Raw genomic sequence first — 21,623 nt, forward strand, 5'->3', positions numbered from 1 at the left:
AACACAAGTACTACAACAACGCCCCTACTACAAGTACCACAAAAAGCTGCTCCAACACAACCACTACAACGGCACTCCAACCACAAAATACTCAACACCCTCTACTACAAGTACCAAACAGCTGCTCCAACTACAAGCACTACAACGCAGCTCCAACCACAAGTACTACAACAGCTGCACTACACAAGTACTACAACGGCAGCACCAACCCAATACTAAAAACAGCTGCCCCAACTACAACAAGTACCAACAACACTGCTCCAACTACAAAACACTACAACGGCAGCTCCAAAAACAAACGACGCAACAGCTGCTCCTACCACAAGTACCCACAACGGCAGCACCAACCACCAGTAGCACAACAGCTGCTCCAACTACAAGCACTACAACGCAGCTCCAACCCCAATACTACAACAGCTGCTCCTACTACAAGACCACAAAAACTGCTCCCAACTACAAGCACTACAAACGGCAGCTCCAACCACAAAATACTACAACGGGAGCTCCTACCACAAGTACCAACAACAGCTGCTCCTACCACAAGTACTACAACGCAGCTCCAACCACAAGTACTACAACAGCTGCTCCTACTACAAGTACCACAGCAGCTGCTCCAACTACAAGCACTACAACGGCAGTTCCAACCACAAGTACCACAACAGCTGCTCCTACCACAAGTACTACAACGGCAGCTCCAACCACAAGTACTACAACAGCTGCTCCTACTACAAGTACCACAACAGCTGCTCCAACTACAAGCACTACAACGGCAGCTCCAACCACAAGTACTACAACAGCTGCTCCTACCACAAGTACTACAACGGCAGCATCAACCACAAGTACTACAACAGCTGTCCCTACTACAAGTACCACAACAGCTGCTCCTACTACAAGCACTACAACGGAAGCTCCAACAACAAGTACTACAACACCTGCTCCAACTACAAGCACTACAACGGCAGCACGAACTACAAGCACTTCAACAGCTGCTCCTACCACAAGTACTACAACAGCTGCTCCAACTACAACACTCAACAGCTGCCCCCTACCACAAGTACCACAACAGCGCTCCCAAATACAACACTAACAACAGCTGCTCCTAAACCCCAAGTACCACAACAGCTGCTCCAACTACAAACACTACTACGGCTGCTCCTACCACTAGTACTACAACACAGCACCAACCACCAGTAACCCCAACAGCTGCTCAAACTACAAGCACTACAACGGCAGCTCCAACCACAAGCACTACAACAGCTGCTCCAACTACAAGCACTACAACGGCAGCTCCAACCACAAGCACTACAACAGCTGCTCCTACCACAAGTACTACAACGCAGCTCCAACTACAAGCACTACAACGGCAGCTCCAACCACAAGTACTACAACCCCTGCTCCTACTACAAATACCACAACGGTTTCGCCAAAATACAAGCACTACAACGACGCTCCTACACTAGTACACAAAAAGCTTCTCCAACTACAAGCACTTCAACCCGTGCTCCTACCCAAAAAGTACTACAACGGCAGCTCCAACCACAAGTACTACAACAGCTGCCCCTACTACAAGTACCACAACAGCTGCTCCTACTACAAGTACTACAACAGCTGCTCCAACTACAAGCACTACAACGGCAGCTCCAACCACAAGTACTACAACAGCTGCTCCTACCACAAGTACTACAACGGCAGCTCCAACCACAAGTACTACAACAGCTGCTCCAACCACAAGCACTACAACGGCAGCTCCAACCACAAGTACTACAACAGCTGCCCTACTACAATACAACAACAGCTGCTCCAACTACAAGCATTACAACGGCTGCTCCACCACCAGTACTACAACAGCAGCCCAAACCCCCAGTACCCAAAAGCTGCTCCAACCACAAGTACTACACAGCTGCTCCTACTACAAGTACTACAACAGCTGCCCTACCACAAGCACTACAACGGCAGCTCCAACCACAAGTACTACAACACTGCCCCTACTACAAGTACCAAAAAACGCTGCTCCAACTACAAGGACTACAACGGCTGCTCCTACCACTAGTACTACACGCACACAACCACCATACCACAACAGCTTTCTCCAAACCACAAGTACTACAACAGCTGCCCCTACTACAAGTACTACAACAGCTGCCCCTACTACAAGTACTACAACAGCAGCTCCAACCACAAGTACTACAACAGCTGCCCCTACTACAAGTACAACAACAGCTGCTCCAACTACAAGCACTACAACAGCTGCTCCTACCACAAGTACCACAACAGCTGCTCCAACTACAAGCACTACTACGGCTGCTCCTACCACTAGTACTACAACAGCAGCACCAACCACCAGTACCACAACAGCTGCTCCAACTACAAGCACTACAACGGCAGCCCGAACCACAAGCACTACAACAGCTGCTCCAACTACAAGCACTACAACGGCAGCTCCAACCACAAGCACTACAACAGCTGCTCCTACCACAAGTACTACAACAGCAGCTCCAACTACAAGCACTACAACGGCAGCTCCAACCACAAGTACTACAACAGCTGCTCCTACTACAAGTACCACAACAGGTGCGCCAACTACAAGCACTACAACGACTGCTCCTACTACTAGTACTACAACAGCTTCTCCAACTACAAGCACTTCAACAGCTGCTCCTACCACAAGTACTACAACGGCAGCTCCAACCACAAGTACTACAACAGCTGCCCCTACTACAAGTACTACAACAGCTGCTCCTACTACAAGTACTACAACAGCTGCTCCAACTACAAGCACTACAACGGCAGCTCCAACCACAAGTACTACAACAGCTGCTCCTACCACAAGTACTTCAACGGCAGCTCCAACCACAAGTACTACAACAGCTGCCCCTACCACAAGCACTACAACGGCAGCTCCAACCACAAGTACTACAACAGCTGCTCCAACTACAAGTACAACAACAGCTGCTCCAACTACAAGCACTACAACGGCTGCTCCTACCACTAGTACTACAACAGCAGCACCAACCACCAGTACCACAACAGCTGCTCCAACCACAAGTACTACAACAGCTGCTCCAACTACAAGTACTACAACAGCTGCCCCTACCACAAGCACTACAACGGCAGCTCCAACCACAAGTACTACAACAGCTGCCCCTACTACAAGTACAACAACAGCTGCTCCAACTACAAGCACTACAACGGCTGCTCCTACCACTAGTACTACAACAGCAGCACCAACCACCAGTACCACAACAGCTGCTCCAACCACAAGTACTACAAAAAGCTGCTCCAACTACAAACACTACAACAGCTGCCCTACCACAAAATACCACAACAGCCCCTCCAACTACAACACTACAACGCTGCCCTACCACAAGTACACAACAGCTGCCCAACTACAAGCACTACAACACTGCCTCTACCACAAGTACAACAACGCAGCTCCAACCACGAGTACTACAACAGCTGCCCCTACTACAAGTACCACAACAGCTGCTCCTACTACAAGCACTACAACGGCAGGTCCAACCACAAGTACTACAACAGCTGCTCCAACTAGAAGCACTACAACGGCAGCTCCTATCACAAGTACTACAACGGCAGCTCCAACCACAAGTACTACAACAGCTGCCCCTACTACAAGTACCACAACAGCTGCTCCTACCACAAGTACTACAACAGCTGCTCCAACTACAAGCACTACAACAGCTGCTCCTACCACAAGTACCACAACAGCTGCTCCAACTACAAGCACTACAACGGCTGCTCCTACCACTAGTACTACAACAGCTGCTCCAACTACAAGCACTACAACAGCTGCTCCTACCACAAGTACAACAACGGGAGCTCCAACCACGAGTACTAAAACAGCTGCCCCTACCACAAGTACCACAACAGCTGCTCCTACTACAAGCAATACAACGGCAAGTCCAATCACAAGTACTACAACAGCAGCTCCAACTGCAAGCACTACAACGGCAACTCCTACCACAAATACTACAACGGCAGTTCCAACCACAAGTACTACAACAGCTGCCCCTACTACAAGTACCACAACAGCTGCTCCAATTACAAGCACTACAACAGCTGCTCCTACCACTAGTACTACAACAGCTGCTCCAACTACAAGCACTACAACGGCTGCTCCTACCACTAGTACTACAATGGCAGATCCAACTACAAGCACTACAACACATGCTCCTATCACAAGTACTACAACAGCTGCCCCTACTACAAGTACCACAACAGCTGCTCCAACTACAAGCACTACAACGGCAGCTCCAACCACAAGTACTACAACAGCTGCTCCTACTACAAGTACCACAACAGCTGCTCCAACTACAAGCACTACAACGGCAGCTCCAACCACAAGTACTACAACAGCTGCTCCTACCACAAGTACTACAACGGCAGCACCAACCACAAGTACTACAACAGCTGCCCCTACTACAAGTACCACAACAGCTGCTCCAACTACAAGCACTACAACGACCGCTCCAACAACAAGTACTACAACAGCTGCTCCTACCACAAGTACACAACGGCAAGCAACAACACCAGTAGCCACACAGCTGCTCCAACTACAAGCACTACAACGGCAGCTCCAACCACAAGTACTACAACAGCTGCTCCTACTACAAGTACCACAACAGCTGCTCCAACTACAAGCACTACAACGGCAGCTCCAACCACAAGTACTACAACGGCAGCTCCTACCACAAGTACCACAACAGCTGCTCCTACCACAAGTACTACAACGGCAGCTCCAACCACAAGTACTACAACAGCTGCTCCTACTACAAGTACCACAACAGCTGCTCCAACTACAAGCACTACAACGGCAGCTCCAACCACAAGTACCACAACAGCTCCTCCTACCACAAGTACTACAACGGCATCTCCAACCACAAGTACTACAAGAGCTGCTCCTACTACAAGTACCACAACAGCTGCTCCAACTACAAGCACTACAACGGCAGCTCCAACCACAAGTACTACAACAGCTGCTCCTACCACAAGTACTACAACGGCAGCACCAACCACAAGTACTACAATAGCTGTCCCTACTACAAGTATCACAACAGCTGCTCCTACTACAAGCACTACAACGGAAGCTCCAACAACAAGTACTACAACACCTGCTCCAACTACAAGCACTAACAAACGGCAGCACGAACTAAAAAGCACTTCAACAGCTGCTCCTACCACAATACTACAACACTGCTCCAAACTACAAGCACTACAACAGCTGCTCCCCACCACCAAGTACCACAACAGCTGCCCCCAAACTACAAGCACTACAACAGCTGCTCCTACCACAAGTACCACAACAGCTGCTCCAACTACAAGCACTACTACGGCTGCTCCTACCACTAGTACTACAACAGCAGCACCAACCACCAGTACCACAACAGCTGCTCCAACTACAAGCACTACAACGGCTGCTCCAACCACAAGCACTACAACAGCTGCTCCAACTACAAGCACTACAACGGCAGCTCCAACCACAAGCACTACAACAGCTGCTCCTACCACAAGTACTACAACAGCAGCTCCAACTACAAGCACTACAACGGCAGCTCCAACCACAAGTACTGCAACAGCTGCTCCTACTACAAGTACCACAACAGGTGCGCCAACTACAAGCACTACAACGACTGCTCCTACTACTAGTACTACAACAGCTTCTCCAACTAAAAGCACTTCAACAGCTGCTCCTACTACAAGTACTACAACGGCAGCTCCAACCACACGTACTACAACAGCTGCCCCTACTACAAGTACCACAACAGCTGCCCCTACTACAAGTACTACAACAGCTGCTCCAACTAAAAAGCACACAAAACGGCAGCTCCAACCACAAGTACTACAAACAGCTGCCCCCTACCACAAGCACTACAACGCAGCTCCAACCACAAGTACAAAAACAGCTCCCCTACAAAAAGTACAACAACACTGCTCCAACTACAAGCACTACAACAGCTGCTCCCACCACAGTACTACAACAGCAGCACCAACCACAAGTACCACAACCCCTGCTCCAACCACAAGTTTCTACAACAGCTGCTCAAACTACAAGCACTACAACGGCTGCTCCTACCACTAGTACTACAACAGCAGCACCAACCACAAGTACCACAACAGCTGCTCCAACCAAAGTAAATACAAACAGGGTGCTCCAACTACCAAGCACTACAACAGTTCTCCTACCACAAGTACCACAACAGCTCTCCCAAATACAAGCACTACAACGGCTGCTCCTACCACTAGTACTACAACATCTGCTCCAACACAAGCACTACAACAGCTGCTCCTACCACAAGTTACAAAAAAACGGCAAACTCCAACCACGAGTACTACAAAAGCTGCCCCTAAATACAAGTACCCCAACAGCAGCTCCTACTACAAGCACTACAACGGCAGGTCCAACCACAAGTACTACAACAGCTGCTCCAACTACAAGCACTACAACGGCAGCTCCTACTACAAGTACTACAACGGCAGCTCCTACTACAAGTACTACAACAGCTGCCCCTACTACAAGTACCACAACAGCTGCTCCTACCACAAGTACTACAACAGCTGCCCCTACTACAAGTACCACAACAGCTGCTCCTACCACAAGTACTACAACAGCTGCTCCTACCACAAGTACTACAACAGCTGCCCCTACTACAAGTACCACAACAGCTGCTCCTACCACAAGTACTACAACAGCTGCTCCAACTACAAGCACTACAACAGCTGCTCCTACCACAAGTACCACAACAACTCCTCCAACTACAAGCACTACAACGGCTGCTCCTACTACTAGTACTACAACAGCTGCTCCAACTACAAGCACTACAACAGCTGCTCCTACCACTAGTACTACAACAGCTGCTCCAACTACAAGCACTACAACAGCTGCTCCTACCACAAGTACAACAACGGCAGCTCCAACCACGAGTACTACAACAGCTGCCCCTACTACAAGTACCACAACAGCTGCTCCAACTACAAGCACTACAACGGCAGCTCCAACCACAAGTACTACAACAGCTGAACCTACTACAAGTACCACAACAGCTGCTCCTACCACAAGTACTACAAGAGCTGCTCCAACTACAAGCACTACAACAGCTGCTCCTACCACAACAGCTCCTCCAACTACAAGCACTACAACGGCTGCTCCTACCACAAGTACTACAACAGCTGCTCCAACTACAAGCACTACAACAGCTGCTCCTACCACTAGTACTACAACAGCTGCTCCAACTACAAGCACTACAACAGCTGCTCCTACCACAAGTACAACAACGACAGCTTCAACCACGAGTACTACAACAGCTGCCCCAACTACAAGTACCACAACAGCTGCTCCTACTACAAGCACTACAACGGCAGGTCCAACCACTAGTACTACAACAGCTGCTCCAACTACAAACACTACAACGGCAGCTCCTACCACAAGTACTACAACGGCAGCTCCAACCACAAGTACTACAACAGCTGCCCCTACTACGAGTACCACAACAGCTGCTCCAACTACAAGCACTACAACAGCTGCTCCTACCACTAGTACTACAACAGCTGCTCCAACTACAAGCACTACAACGGCTGCTCCTACCACTAGTACTACAATTGCAGATCCAACTACAAGCACTACAACAGCTGCTCCTACCACAAGTACTACAACAGCTGCCCCTACTACAAGTACCACAACAGCTGCTCCAACTACAAGCACTACAACGGCAGCTCCAACCACAAGTACTACAACAACTGCCCCTACTACAAGTACCACAACAGCTGCTCCAACTACAAGCACTACAACGGCAGCTCCAACCACAAGTACTACAACAGCTGCTCCTACCACAAGTACTACAACGGCAGCACCAACCACAAGTACTACAACAGCTGCCCCTACTACAAGTACCACAACAGCTGCTCCAACTACAAGCACTACAACGGCAGCTCCAACCACAAGTACTACAACAGCTGCTCCTACCACAAGTACTACAACGGCAGCACCAACCACCAGTAGCACAACAGCTGCTCCAACTACAAGCACTACAACGGCAGCTCCAACCACAAGTACTACAACAGCTGCTCCAACTACAAGCACTACAACAGCTGCTCCTACCACAAGTACAACAATGGCAGCTCCAACCACAATACTACAACAGCTTGCCCCTACTACAAGTACTACAACAGCTGCTCCTACCACAAATACTACAACAGCTGCCCCTACTTTCAAGTACCACAACAGCTGCTCCTACTACAAGTACCACAACAGGTGCGCCAACTACAAGCACTAAAAACGACTGCTCCTACTACTAGTACTACAACAGCTTCCCAACACAAGCACTTTAAAAAGCTGCTCCTACCAAAAAGTACTACAACAGCGCCCTACTAAAGTACCACAACAGCTGCTCCTACTACAAGTACCACAACAGGTGCGCCAACTACAAGCACTACAACGACTGCTTCTACCACAAGTACTACAACAGTTGCTCCAACTACAAGCACTACAACAGCTGCTCCTACCACAAGTACCACAACAGCTACGCCAACTACAAGCACTACAACGGCTGCTCCTACCACTAGTACTACAACAGCAGCACCAACCACCAGTACCACAACAGCTGCTCCAACTACAAACACTACAACGGCTGCTCCTACCACTAGTACTACAACAGCTGCTCCAACTACAAGCACTACAACAGCTGCTCCAACCACAAGTACAACAACGGCAGCTCCAACCACAAGTACTACAACAGCTGCCGCTACTACAAGTACTACTACAGCTGCTCCTACTACAAGCACTACAACGGCAGCTCCAACCACAAGTACTACAACGGCAGCTCCAACTACAAGCTCTTCAACAGCTGCTCCTACCACAAGTACTACAACAGCTGCTCCAACTACAAGCACTACAACGGCTGCTCCTACCACTAGTACTACAACAGCTGCCCCTACTACAAGTACCACAACAGCTGCTCCTACTACAAGTACCACAACAGGTGCGCCAACTACAAGCACTACAACGGCTGCTCCTACCACTAGTACTACAACAGCTTCTCCAACTACAAGCACTACAACAGCTGCTCCTACCACAAGTACTACAACAGCTGCCCCTACTACAAGTACCACAACAGCTGCTCCTACTACAAGTACCACAACAGGTGCGCCAACTACAAGCACTACAAACGACTGCTCCTACCACAAGTACTACAACAGCTGCTCCAACTACAAGCACTACAACAGCTGCTCCTACCACAAATACCACAACAGCTACGCCAACTACAAGCACTACAACGGCTGCTCCTACCACAAGTACAACAACGGCAGCTCCAACCACAAGTACTACAACAGCTGCCCCTACTACAAGTACTACAACAGCTGCCCCTACTACAAGTACTACAACAGCTGCCCCTACTACAAGTACCACAACAGCTGCTCCTACTACAAGTACCACAACAGGTGCGCCAACTACAAGCACTACAACGACTGCTCCTACTACTAGTACTACAACAGCTTCTCCAACTACAAGCACTTCAACAGCTGCTCCTACCACAAGTACTACAACAGCTGCCCCTACTACAAGTACCACAACAGCTGCTCCTACTACAAGTACCACAACAGGTGCGCCAACTACAAGCACTACAACGACTGCTCCTACCACAAGTACTACAACAGCTGCTCCAACTACAAGCACTACAACAGCTGCTCCTACCACAAGTACTACAACAGCTGCTCCTACCACAAGTACCACAACAGCTGCTCCAACTACAAGCACTACAACGGCTGCTCCTACCACTAGTACTACAACAGCTGCTCCAACAACAAGCACTACAACAGCTGCTCCTTCCACAAGTACCACAACAGCTGCTCCAACTACAAGCACTACAACGGCAGCTCCAACCACAAGTACTACAACAGGTATATTGATTAGAAATGTTTTATGAGAATTTCTAATTTGCTTATGTTAATGTATCATTTAATTGTCGTGTTAAGACTATAAAATGTAAACAAATTAGATAACCTCTCCATAACTGTATATATTGCTGAAAATATGTTCACAACATCGAAATTTGTTTAACCCAATAGTAATCATAAAACTCTTAGACTGCATACAACTTAACATCTTACTTACGTCATCGCTTCTTTATGCTGCAAATTTAACGTTAATAACACAATAACACTATCAAATGTACGTGGGATTCAACTCGTGATGTCTTGCGTCACATCATTTGTAACTCATTTTAATTAATATAATTAATTCAGTTTATTATTGAAAGTGTTGTAGTGTTCGGTTAATATGCAGTTTTATATTTGATACAATGTGTTTATAATTACCAACTTAACTTGATACTGAAGTGCTCATGCACTTGAATTCGCTTCCGGATTAAAAAAGTGTCAGTACTTATCTGTCAAATAAAAGCTGAACAATATATGTATACAAAGAAAATCCTACAAATGCTGAACAGATATTAAATAGATAGGCTAAAGCGGCAAAATTAGTCATTACTTGGACCGGTTTGTGTTGGGTGGAAGAGGGTGGGGGTGCATGGCTTAGCATTTTTGAAGCCTTTCATCATTTTAACGTAGTAATTTAACTTTCATCATCGTTCTTTTTTAAGTTTGACTTTCGCCTTCCTACGAAATGCATGTTATTAGCACATGTTGAATATTAAATTTATATGCTTATTAATATGTAGTTTTATTTTTGTTTTTTTAAACTTGGCGTTGGTTTCAGTCGATGATAACTTCAATTAAATACCCGAATATGGATAGCATAACGTTTACTGAAATAAAGAATAGTTAACATTGAAATCAACTGAGAATACGCCGATGCATGCGTGCGTGCTACTAAGCAGGACCGTTTTATGGAAGTCGTAATTACGATACTGAATGCAGAAACAATGATGATAAAAGCTGTAATTACGATACTGAAAGTCGAAAGCCGTAATTACGATACTGAAAGTCGAAACACTGATGATAAAAGCCGTAATTACGATACTGAATGTCGAAACAATTATGATAAAAGGTGTAATTATATATACGATACTGAATGTCGAAACAATGATGAAAGCCGTAATTACGATAGTGAATGTCGAAAGCCGTAATCATTATACTGAAAGTCGAAACAATGATGATAAAAGCCGTAATTACGATACTGAATTTCGAAACAATGATGATAAAAGCCGTAATTACGGTACTGAACTAGAAACAATGATGAAAGCCGTAATTACGATAGTGAAGGTCGAAAGCCGTAATAACGATACTGAAAGTCGAAACACTGACGATAAAAGCCGTAATTACGATGCTGAAATTACGATAGTGAATGTCGAAACAATAATGATAAAAGCCGTAATTACGATAATGAATGTCAAAACTACACTGATGAGAGTCGAACTTGACTAAGTTGATGAAGGCGAAAAACCCAAAGGTTGAAGGTACACACTAAAATAGAGAAAAAGGGAACACCGTACATAAGTTATCAATGTATGAAAAGATCGTTTGAAAGCACGCATCATTCAAAATAACAACAGACTCAGATTGATCAAAGAGCTATGATAAAATAAATGTATTTTATACTTCTTTCAAAGTTTGGATTGATCAACTAAAAATCGACCTACTAGAGCTCATCCGTTTTACAGGTGCGCATAGCGGGTATAGTTGCAACTCGTCAAGCGCTTTGTACCTAGACGTGACTGCTTTTTAAGGTCTTGGAGTGTATCATCAAAACACAGCTCAAATATTTGATAAAAAAAACAACATCTCTACCAACAATCTACATGTCCGTAAACGGTTACATGTTCTACCGTACTGTCCCGTACAACTGGATACTTAAAATATTCTCAAAAAGTTTTATCTCCCTTTAAAAAAGAATGCCATTTGTAAAGAAATAAAAGGTACAATAGTACTAAATAGGTAATTAAGCAGCGGATAAATGGCTTCCAGTTAAAGTAGCATTTTCATGTTTTATTCAAGGCAGTTCATGTTTTCATTTCTTTGTGGACATATAGTTGACACTTTGGTAGCATTTTCAAGGAGATGCTTTGTATTGATAGAAATGTAAACAAACCTTATTACACACGTGTTCATACCCACATTTTTCAGCTGTCAGGTTGAAAGTTTTTCCATAGTGTTGACCTGTCAGACAAAAATCTTTCATAGAATTACATGACCACTACTTCTCTTGTGTGTGTGTGTGTTTTTTTTTTTTTTTTTTTTTTTTTTGGTGGTTTATAGGTCATTTAAGAACATAAGGCTAGTAACACTTTTAAAATGGGTCTGGCTATGTGTTACAACCCCCATAGCTAATTTATTTACTACTGTATACCTTATAACAACAACATTGGCCAAAACTGAGATTTGTCCAGATATCGGTATTTGGTAAGATTTTGATAGGCAATGAACATTTGCAAAAATTGTAAAAAATAGAAAAATACATTTTCACTGTTTTGGGTGTATTTTTTTTCCAAAAAATGCACATATATAGAGAGAAAAATATTACGCAAGTTGTAAGTATATTTGCATGTAACAGTATCTATATGTTATTTGCTTGCAAATTTGAGTATATAATAGAGGAATAGGGCAAAAATCATCCCCAACTAGGAGAAATGGTTAAAAGGTATGACACGAAATCTATTATTGAGAGAAATTGCTGCAGTGCCACGTGTTACTGAAAATTCCATAAAACCATAAAAATTATTTCATCAAGCTGAAACTTGACTTGGTATTTTCATGCAATTGAGCCATTGTTACTACATAAATCTAAACTGACACTATTATAGAAAGCCATTTTTTTTCATTGATACAGCTATGTAACATCCATTTTATAATACTTGTTTTGTCTCAATGGATAAAATGGATGTTACATAGCTGTATCAATGACTTTTCATGTTTTGATAAAGGCCAGGTGGCCGAAAATTCAATAAAGAGTGATTTTTAACATGAATTATCATATCTACTTCCCTATGGAAGATCTTTGAATGAATATACCTCTTCTGTTTAAGTAGTAAATTCACTTTGAACAGAAAGAAATCGCTTATCAATTTATTTCCCATTTTTGTACAATAAATCAATCATAAGTCTTGAAAGAAGTAAAAACTTACTAGGAAAAATGGAAAATAAGAGAAAAAAAATTTGGTCCCAGTTGGGCTTGAATCTACGCCCCCCTGAGAATTGCAGTAAAAGTGGGTTTATGGTAGGAATTGAATACTCTTCAAAAAGGAGGTACTTTATTACACCTCTACTACCTTAATTGACAATTGTTAAAATGTAGTGTAATATACAATGTCATATCTTCTCTGCTGTTCAAATTTCATGAAAACAACCTTTTCTTTCTTTGATTTGGGGTTGTCTGATTTCTTTCCTCAAAGTATGGGGCTAAGCGTTGAAATATAGAATATTCCTGGCAATAAGGTGGTTTTGTTATATAAGTAAATGCAATACATATGTATAACATGAATATAATTGTTAAAACTGCGTAAACTGATTGAAGCGTTTTGTAGCTCAGACGGTAAGTATGCAAGTAAAAATAAAACAAACAAGTTTATTATATACCTATATCAATTCTTTCAAAAAACTGCTTGTATTTCACTATTAAATACGAACAGGCAGAAAGAAAATCCGTATTGTATCTTTTGTATTAACTGTATGTTGCCGGACTATTTTCATTTAATATACACATACTGTGAAATCATTTAATTTCGTTGGCATGAAATTTCGTGGTTATGGTCAAAACGGCAATTTCTTGGGGATATAAATTCGTGGATTTCAATTTTTGAACATAAAATGAATGGGAATTTTTCATTTTCGTTAGGATTAAATTTCGTGGATTGGTTCAACCAAGAAATCCACGAAAATTAGTCCCCCACAAACATTAATGATTTCACAGTAACCCACCATAACATAGTGCAATGAATAGTGCACACAAAAAGCTACTCCCGGTTGAATTAACATTGATAAACATTTAATATTTCGTTTGATAACAAAACAACAAACAAAAAGACAGAAGTATATAATAAACGGGTCGTTATAACAGTAGTTAGATCTGGGATTTTGTATTCGACTCTCGTGGATTTGAGTCAGGTTGAATTACACTCATCGCTTGTGCCTCGTGTGATCCGTCCTGACAAAATCCATTCGAGCCAAATACAACATCTCAGATCAAGCTGATATTATAATAACCCTATTATATTGGCCCATGGTTTCATTAGTGTCCGTAACTATTGACTGACCCATGGTTTGAGTAGTGTCCGTAAGTATTGACTGGCACTCATGAATATGTCGCATCTTTCCATAATTTAATTTTCGGTGTCCAAACCTAGATAACGATATAACTATTGAAAAACAAAGAATATACATTTCTTAAAATCATCATCTCGAATGTGCGGAAAACCGTTCAGTTACCAATCTCAGGATTGTTGGTTCAATTGTTCTCTGTTTAACCATATTTTTTTCTACAGCTGCTCCAACCACAAGTACAACAAGTGCTGCACCAACCACAAGTACGACAACCACTACTCCAACCACAAGTACAACAAGTGCTGCACCAACCACAAGTACGACAACCGCTGCTCCGACCACAAGTACAACAACAGCAGAACCAACCACAAGTACAACAAGTGCTGCACCAAACACAAGTACGACAACCGCTGCTCCGACCACAAGTACAACAACAGCAGAACCAACCACAAGTACAACAAGTGTTGCACCAACCACAAGTACGACAACCGCTGCTCCAACCACAAGTACAACAAGTGCTGCACCAACCACAAGTACAACAACAGCAGAACCAACCACAAGTACAACAAGTGCTGCACCAACTACAAGTACGACAACCGCTGCTCCAACAACAAGTACTACAACTGCTGCACCAACCACCACAAGTACAACAGCAGTACCAACCACAAGTACAACAAGTGCTGCACCAACCACAAGTACGACTACCGCTGCTCCAACCACAAGTACAATAACAGCAGCACCAACCACAAGTACAACAAGTGCTGCAACAACCACAAGTACAACAAGTGCTGCACCAACCACAAGTACACAAGTGCACCAACCACAAGTACAACAACAAGTGCTGCACCAACTACAAGTACCACAAACACTGCTCCAACCACAAGTACAACAACAACAGAACCAACCACAAGTACAACAAGTGCTGCACCAACTACAAGTACCACAACCGCTGCTCCAACCACAAATACAACAACAGCAGCACCAACAACAAGTACAACAAGTGCTGCACCTACCACAAGTACAACAACCGCAGCACCAACCACAAGTACTACAACGCCTGCTCAAACCACAAGTACGACAAGCGTTGCTCCAACCACAAGTACAACAACAACAGCACCAACCACAAGCACAAGTACTGCACCAACCACAACTACGACAACAGATGCTCCAACCACAAGTTCCACAACCGGTGCTCTAACCACAAGTACAACAACAGCAGCACCAACCACAAGTACAAGTGCTGCACCTACCACAACGACAATAGATGCTCCAACCACAAGTTCCACAACCGGTGCTCCAACTACAAGTACAACCACAGCAGCACCAACAACAAGTACAACAAGTGCTGCACCAACTACAAGTACTACAACTGAAGCACCAACCACAAATACTACAATAGTTGCTACTACTACAAGTACTACAACGGAGGCACCAACTACAAGTACTACAACGGAGACACCCACTACAAGTACTTCAACTGAAGCACCAACCACAAATACTACAATAGCTGCTACTACTACAAGTACTACAACGGAGGCACTCACTACAAGTACTACAACGGAGACACCCACTACAAGTACTTCAACTGAAGCACCAACCACAAATACTACAATAGCTGCTACTACTACAAGTACTACAACGGAGGCACCAACTACAAGTACTACAACGGAGACACCCACTACAAGTACTTCAACTGAAGCACCAACCACAAATACTACAATAGCTGCTACTACTACAAGTACTACAACGGAGGCACCAACTACAAGTACTACAACGGAGACACCCACTACAAGTACTTCAACTGAAGCACCAACCACAAATACTACAATAGCTGCTACTACTACAAGTACTACAACGGAGACACCCACTACAAGTACTACAACGGAGACACCCACTACAAGTACTCACGAAGCACCAACCACAAATACTACAATAGCTGCTACTACTACAAGTACTACAACGGAGCACCAACTACAAGACTACAACGACACCACTACAATACTTCAAGAAGCACCAACCACAAATACTACAATAGCTGTTACTACTACAAGTACTACAATGGAACACCCACTACAAGTACTACAACGGAGACACCACTACAAGTACTACAACTAAGCACCAACCACAATACTACAATCGAGGCTCCTACTACAAGTACTACAACGGAGACACTCACTACAAGTACTACAACGGAGACACCCACTACAAGTACTACAACTGAAGCACCAACCACAAATACTACAATAGCTGCTACTACTACAAGTACTACAACGGAGGCACCAATACAATACTACAACGAACCTCACTACAATACAAACGGAGACACCCACTACAAGTACTACAACTGAACACCAACCACAAATACTACAATAGCTGCTACTACTACAAGTACTATCAACGAGCAGCAACACAAGTACAACACGACCCACTACAAACTACAACGGAGACACCCACTACAAGTACTACAACGGAACACCACTACAGTACACAACTGAACACAACCAAATAACATGCTGCTACTACTACAAGTACTACAACGGAGGCACCAACTACAAGTACTACAACTGAGACACCACACAATACTACAAACTGCTACACTACAAGTACTACAACTGAAGCAACAACCCAAATACACAATAGCTGCTACTACTACTACTACAAAAGAACTAAGTCAACAGAGAACAACAACACCCACTACAAGTACTACAACGAGACACCCACTACAAGTACTACAACTGAAGCACCAACCCACAAATACTACAATAGAGGCACCCACTACAAGTACTACAACTGAAGCACCAACCACAAATACTACAATAGCTGCTACTACTACAAGTACTACAACGGAGGCACCAACTACAAGTACTACAACGGAGACACCCACTACAAGTACTACAACTGAAGCACCAACCACAAATACTACAATAGCTGCTACTACTACAAGTACTACAACAGAGACACCCACTACAAGTACTACAACGGAGACACCCACTACAAGTACTACAACTGAACCACCAACCACAAATACTACAATAGCTGCTACTTCTACAAGTACTACAACAGAGGCACCAACTACAAGTACTACAACTGAAGCACCAGCCACAAATACTACAATAGCTGCTACTACTACAAGTACTACAACGGAGGCACCAATTACAAGTACTACAACGGAGACACCCACTACAAGAACTTCAACTGAAGCACCAACCACAAATACTACAATAGCTGCTACTACTACAAGTACTACAACGGAGACACCCACTACAAGTACTACAACGGAGACACCCACCACAAGTACTTCAACTGAAGCACCAACCACAAATACTACAATAGCTGCTACTACTACAAGTACTTCAACAGAGACACCCACTACAAGTACTACAACGGAGACACCCACTACAAGTACTACAACTGAAGCACCAACCACAAATACTACAATAGCTGCTACTACTACAAGTACTACAACGGAGGCACCAACTACAAGTACTACAACTGAAGAAGCCACAATACTACTAGCTGCAATACATACACAACGGAGGCACCAACTACAAGTACTACAACTGCACACCACCACAAATACTACAATAGCTGCTACTACTACAAGTACTACAACGGAGACACCCACTACAAGTACTACAACGGAGACACCCACTACAAGTACTACAACTGAGACACCAACCACAAATACTACAATAGCTGCTACTACTACAAGTACTACAACGGAGGCACCAACTACAAGTACTACAACAAACTAAAGTCACAACTAGCCCAAACCCCAAATACTACAATAGCTGCTACTACTACAAGTTACTACAACGGAGCACCACTACAAGTACTACAACGGAGACACCCACTACAAGTACTACAACTGAAGTACCAACCACAAATACTACAATAGCTGCTACTACTACAAGTACTACAACGAGAGCACCCAACTACAAGTACTACAACGGAGACACCCACTACAAGTACTACAACTGAACACTCACTACAAGTACTACAATACTGAGACCATACCACAAATACTACAACAGAGGCACCCACTACAAGTATACAACGAGCACCACCACAAATACTACAATAGCTGCTACTACTACAAGTACTACAACGGAGCACCCACTACAAGTACTACAACGGAGACACCCACACAAGTACTTCAACTGAAGCACCAACCACAAATACTACAATAGCTGCTACTACTACAAGTTACACTGACACAACACAATACACCCACTACTACAAGTACTACAACGGAGACACCCACTACAAGTACTACAACTGAAGCACCAACCACAAATACTACAATAGCTGCTACTACTGACAAGTACTACAACGGATGGCACCAACTACAAGTACTACAACGGAGACACCACTACAAGTACTTCAACTGAAGCACCAACCACAAATACTACAATAGCTGCTACTACTACAAGTACTACAACGGAGACACCACTACAAGTACTACAACGAGACACCCACTACAAGTACTCAACTGAAGCACAACCACAAATACTACAATAGCTGCTACTACTACAGTACTACAACGGAGCACCAACTACAAGTACTGACAACGGAGACACCACTACAAGTACTACAACTGAAGCACCAACCACAAATACTACAATAGCTGCTACACTACAAGTACTACAATGGAGGCACCAACTACAAGTACTACAACGGAGACACCCACTACAAGTACTACAACGGAGACACCCACTACAAGTACTACAACTGAGACACCAACCACAAATACTACAATAGCTGCTACTACTACAAGTACTACAACTGAGACACCAACCACAAATACTACAATAGCTGCTACTACTACAAGTACTACAACGGAGACACCCACTACAAGTACTACAACTGAAGCACCAACCACAAATACTACAATAGCTGCTACTACTACAAGTACTACAACGGAGACACCCACTACAAGTACTACAACTGAGCACCAACCACAAATACTACAATAGCTACTACTACAAGTACTACAACTGAGACACCAACCACAAATACTACAATAGCTGCTACTACTACAAGTACTACAACTACAAGGAGGCACCAACCACAAATACTACAATAGCTGCTACTACTACAAGTACACAACGGAGGCACCAACACAAGTACTACAACGAGACCACTACTACAAGTACTCAACTGAAGCACCAACCACAAATACTACAACGGCTACATACAAGTACTACAACGGAGACACCCACTACAAGTACTACAACGAGACACAACGCAAATACTACAAACGGGCTACACTACAAGTACTACAACGAACACCAACCACAAATACTACAATAGCTGCTACTACCACAAGTACTACAACGGAGACACCCACTACAAGTACTACAACGGAGACACCCACTACAAGTACTTCAACTGAAGCACCAACCACAAATACTACAATAGCTGCTACTACTACAAGTACTACAACGGAGGCACCAACTACAAGTACTGCAACGGAGACAAGCACTACAAGTACTACAACTGAAGCACCAACAACGGAGACACCCACTACAAGTACTACAACGGAGACACCCACTACAAGTACTACAACTGAAGCACCAACCACAAATACTACAATAGCTGCTACTACTACAAGTACTACAACGGAGACACCCACTACAAGTACTACAACGGAGACACCCACTACAAGTACTACAACTGAAGCACCAACCACAAATACTACAATAGCTGCTACTACTACAAGTACTACAACGGAGGCACCAACTACAAGTACTACAACGGAGACACTCACTACAAGTACTTCAACTGAAGCACCAACCACAAATACTACAATAGCTGCTACTACTACAAGTACTACAACGGAGACACCCACTACAAGTACTACAACGGAGACACCCACTACAAGTACTCAACTGAAATCATCAACCACAAATACTACAATAGCTGCTACTACTACAAGTACTACAACGGAGGGCACCAACTACAAGTACTACAACGGAGACACCACTACAAGTACTACAACTGAAGCACCACCACAAATACTACATAGCTGCACTACTACAAGTACTACAACGGAGGCACCACTACAAGTACTCAACGGAGACAACCACTACAAGTACTACAACGAGCACCAACCACAAATACTACAATAGCTGTTACAACTACAAGTACTACAACGGAGACACCCACTACAAGTACTACAACGGAGACACCCACTACAAGTACTACAACGGAGACACCCACTACAAGTACTACAACTGATTCACCAACCACAAATACTACAATAGCTGTTACAACTACAAGTACTACAACGGAGGCACCAACTACAAGTACAACAACGGAGACACCCACTACAAGTACTACAACTGAACCACCAACCACAACTACTACAGTAGCTGCTACTACTACAAGTTCTACAACGGAGGCACCAACTACAAGTACTACAACGGAGACACCCACTACAAGTACTACAACTGAAGCACCAACCACAAATACTACAGTAGCTGCTACTACTACAAGTACTACAACGGAGGCACCAACTACAAGTACTACAACGGAGACACCGACTACAAGTACTACAACTGAAGCACCAACCACAAATACTACTAAAGCTGCTACTACTGCAAGTACTACAACGGAGGCACCAACTACAAGTACAACAACGGAGACACCCACTACAAGTACTACAACTGAAGCACCAACCACAAATACTACAATAGCTGCTACTACTACAAGTACTACAACGGAGGCACCAACTACAAGTACTACAACGGAGACACCCACTACAAGTACTACAACTGAAGCACCAACCACAAATACTACTATAGCTGCTACTACTGCAAGTACTACAACGGAGGCACCAACTACAAGTACTACAACGGAGACACCCACTACAAGTACTACAACTGAAGCACCAACCACAAATACTACAATAGCTGCTACTACTACAAGTACTACAACGGAGGCACCAACTACAAGTACTACAACGGAGACACCCACTACAAGTACTACAACTGAAGCACCAACCACAAATACTACAATAGCTGCTACTACTACAAGTACTACAACGGAGGCACCAACTACAAGTACTACAACGGAGACACCACTACAAGTACTCAACTGAAGCACCAACCACAAATACTACATAGCTGCTACTACTACAAGTACTACAACGAGCACCCACTACAAGTACTACAACGGAGACACCACACGTACTACAAGGCTACTACAGTACTCAACTGAAGCACCAACCACAAATACTACATACTGATACAGTACTACAACGAGACCAACTCAAGTACTACAACGGAGGCACCGAACTACAAGTACTACAACGGAGACACCCACTACAAGTACTACAACTGAAGGCACCAACCACAAATACTACATAGCTGCTACTACTACAAGTACTACAA

General features: G+C 43.9%; 2 protein-coding genes across 2 annotated transcripts in view; both read left to right on the forward strand.

Moving 5' to 3' along the window:
* The window catches only part of LOC123561025 (mucin-19-like), a 33,445-nt gene extending 17,101 nt beyond the window's left edge, over nucleotides 1-16,344 (forward strand). The window contains exons 4-14 of the mRNA XM_053516773.1: nucleotides 203-543; nucleotides 879-1,054; nucleotides 1,717-1,994; nucleotides 2,150-4,524; nucleotides 4,617-5,256; nucleotides 5,557-5,909; nucleotides 5,974-8,266; nucleotides 8,416-8,993; nucleotides 9,322-9,912; nucleotides 14,451-15,014; nucleotides 15,128-16,344. Of these exons, the coding sequence (XP_053372748.1) occupies nucleotides 203-543; nucleotides 879-1,054; nucleotides 1,717-1,994; nucleotides 2,150-4,524; nucleotides 4,617-5,256; nucleotides 5,557-5,909; nucleotides 5,974-8,266; nucleotides 8,416-8,993; nucleotides 9,322-9,912; nucleotides 14,451-15,014; nucleotides 15,128-16,344 (9,406 nt within the window). The remainder of the gene's footprint in view (nucleotides 1-202; nucleotides 544-878; nucleotides 1,055-1,716; nucleotides 1,995-2,149; nucleotides 4,525-4,616; nucleotides 5,257-5,556; nucleotides 5,910-5,973; nucleotides 8,267-8,415; nucleotides 8,994-9,321; nucleotides 9,913-14,450; nucleotides 15,015-15,127) is intronic.
* A 395-nt stretch (nucleotides 16,345-16,739) lies between these two features.
* LOC123561027 (uncharacterized) overlaps nucleotides 16,740-21,623 on the forward strand; it is an 88,658-nt gene continuing 83,774 nt past the window's right edge. The window contains exons 1-11 of the mRNA XM_053516774.1: nucleotides 16,740-17,064; nucleotides 17,158-17,469; nucleotides 17,590-17,780; nucleotides 18,144-18,278; nucleotides 18,766-18,897; nucleotides 19,257-19,557; nucleotides 19,651-19,842; nucleotides 20,152-20,323; nucleotides 20,512-20,726; nucleotides 21,036-21,158; nucleotides 21,373-21,505. Coding sequence (XP_053372749.1) covers nucleotides 16,740-17,064; nucleotides 17,158-17,469; nucleotides 17,590-17,780; nucleotides 18,144-18,278; nucleotides 18,766-18,897; nucleotides 19,257-19,557; nucleotides 19,651-19,842; nucleotides 20,152-20,323; nucleotides 20,512-20,726; nucleotides 21,036-21,158; nucleotides 21,373-21,505 — 2,231 coding nt within the window. The remainder of the gene's footprint in view (nucleotides 17,065-17,157; nucleotides 17,470-17,589; nucleotides 17,781-18,143; nucleotides 18,279-18,765; nucleotides 18,898-19,256; nucleotides 19,558-19,650; nucleotides 19,843-20,151; nucleotides 20,324-20,511; nucleotides 20,727-21,035; nucleotides 21,159-21,372; nucleotides 21,506-21,623) is intronic.

The sequence above is a fragment of the Mercenaria mercenaria genome, chromosome 10 (genome assembly GCF_021730395.1).
Source record: "Mercenaria mercenaria strain notata chromosome 10, MADL_Memer_1, whole genome shotgun sequence".
NCBI classification, from domain to species: Eukaryota; Metazoa; Mollusca; class Bivalvia; order Venerida; family Veneridae; genus Mercenaria; species Mercenaria mercenaria.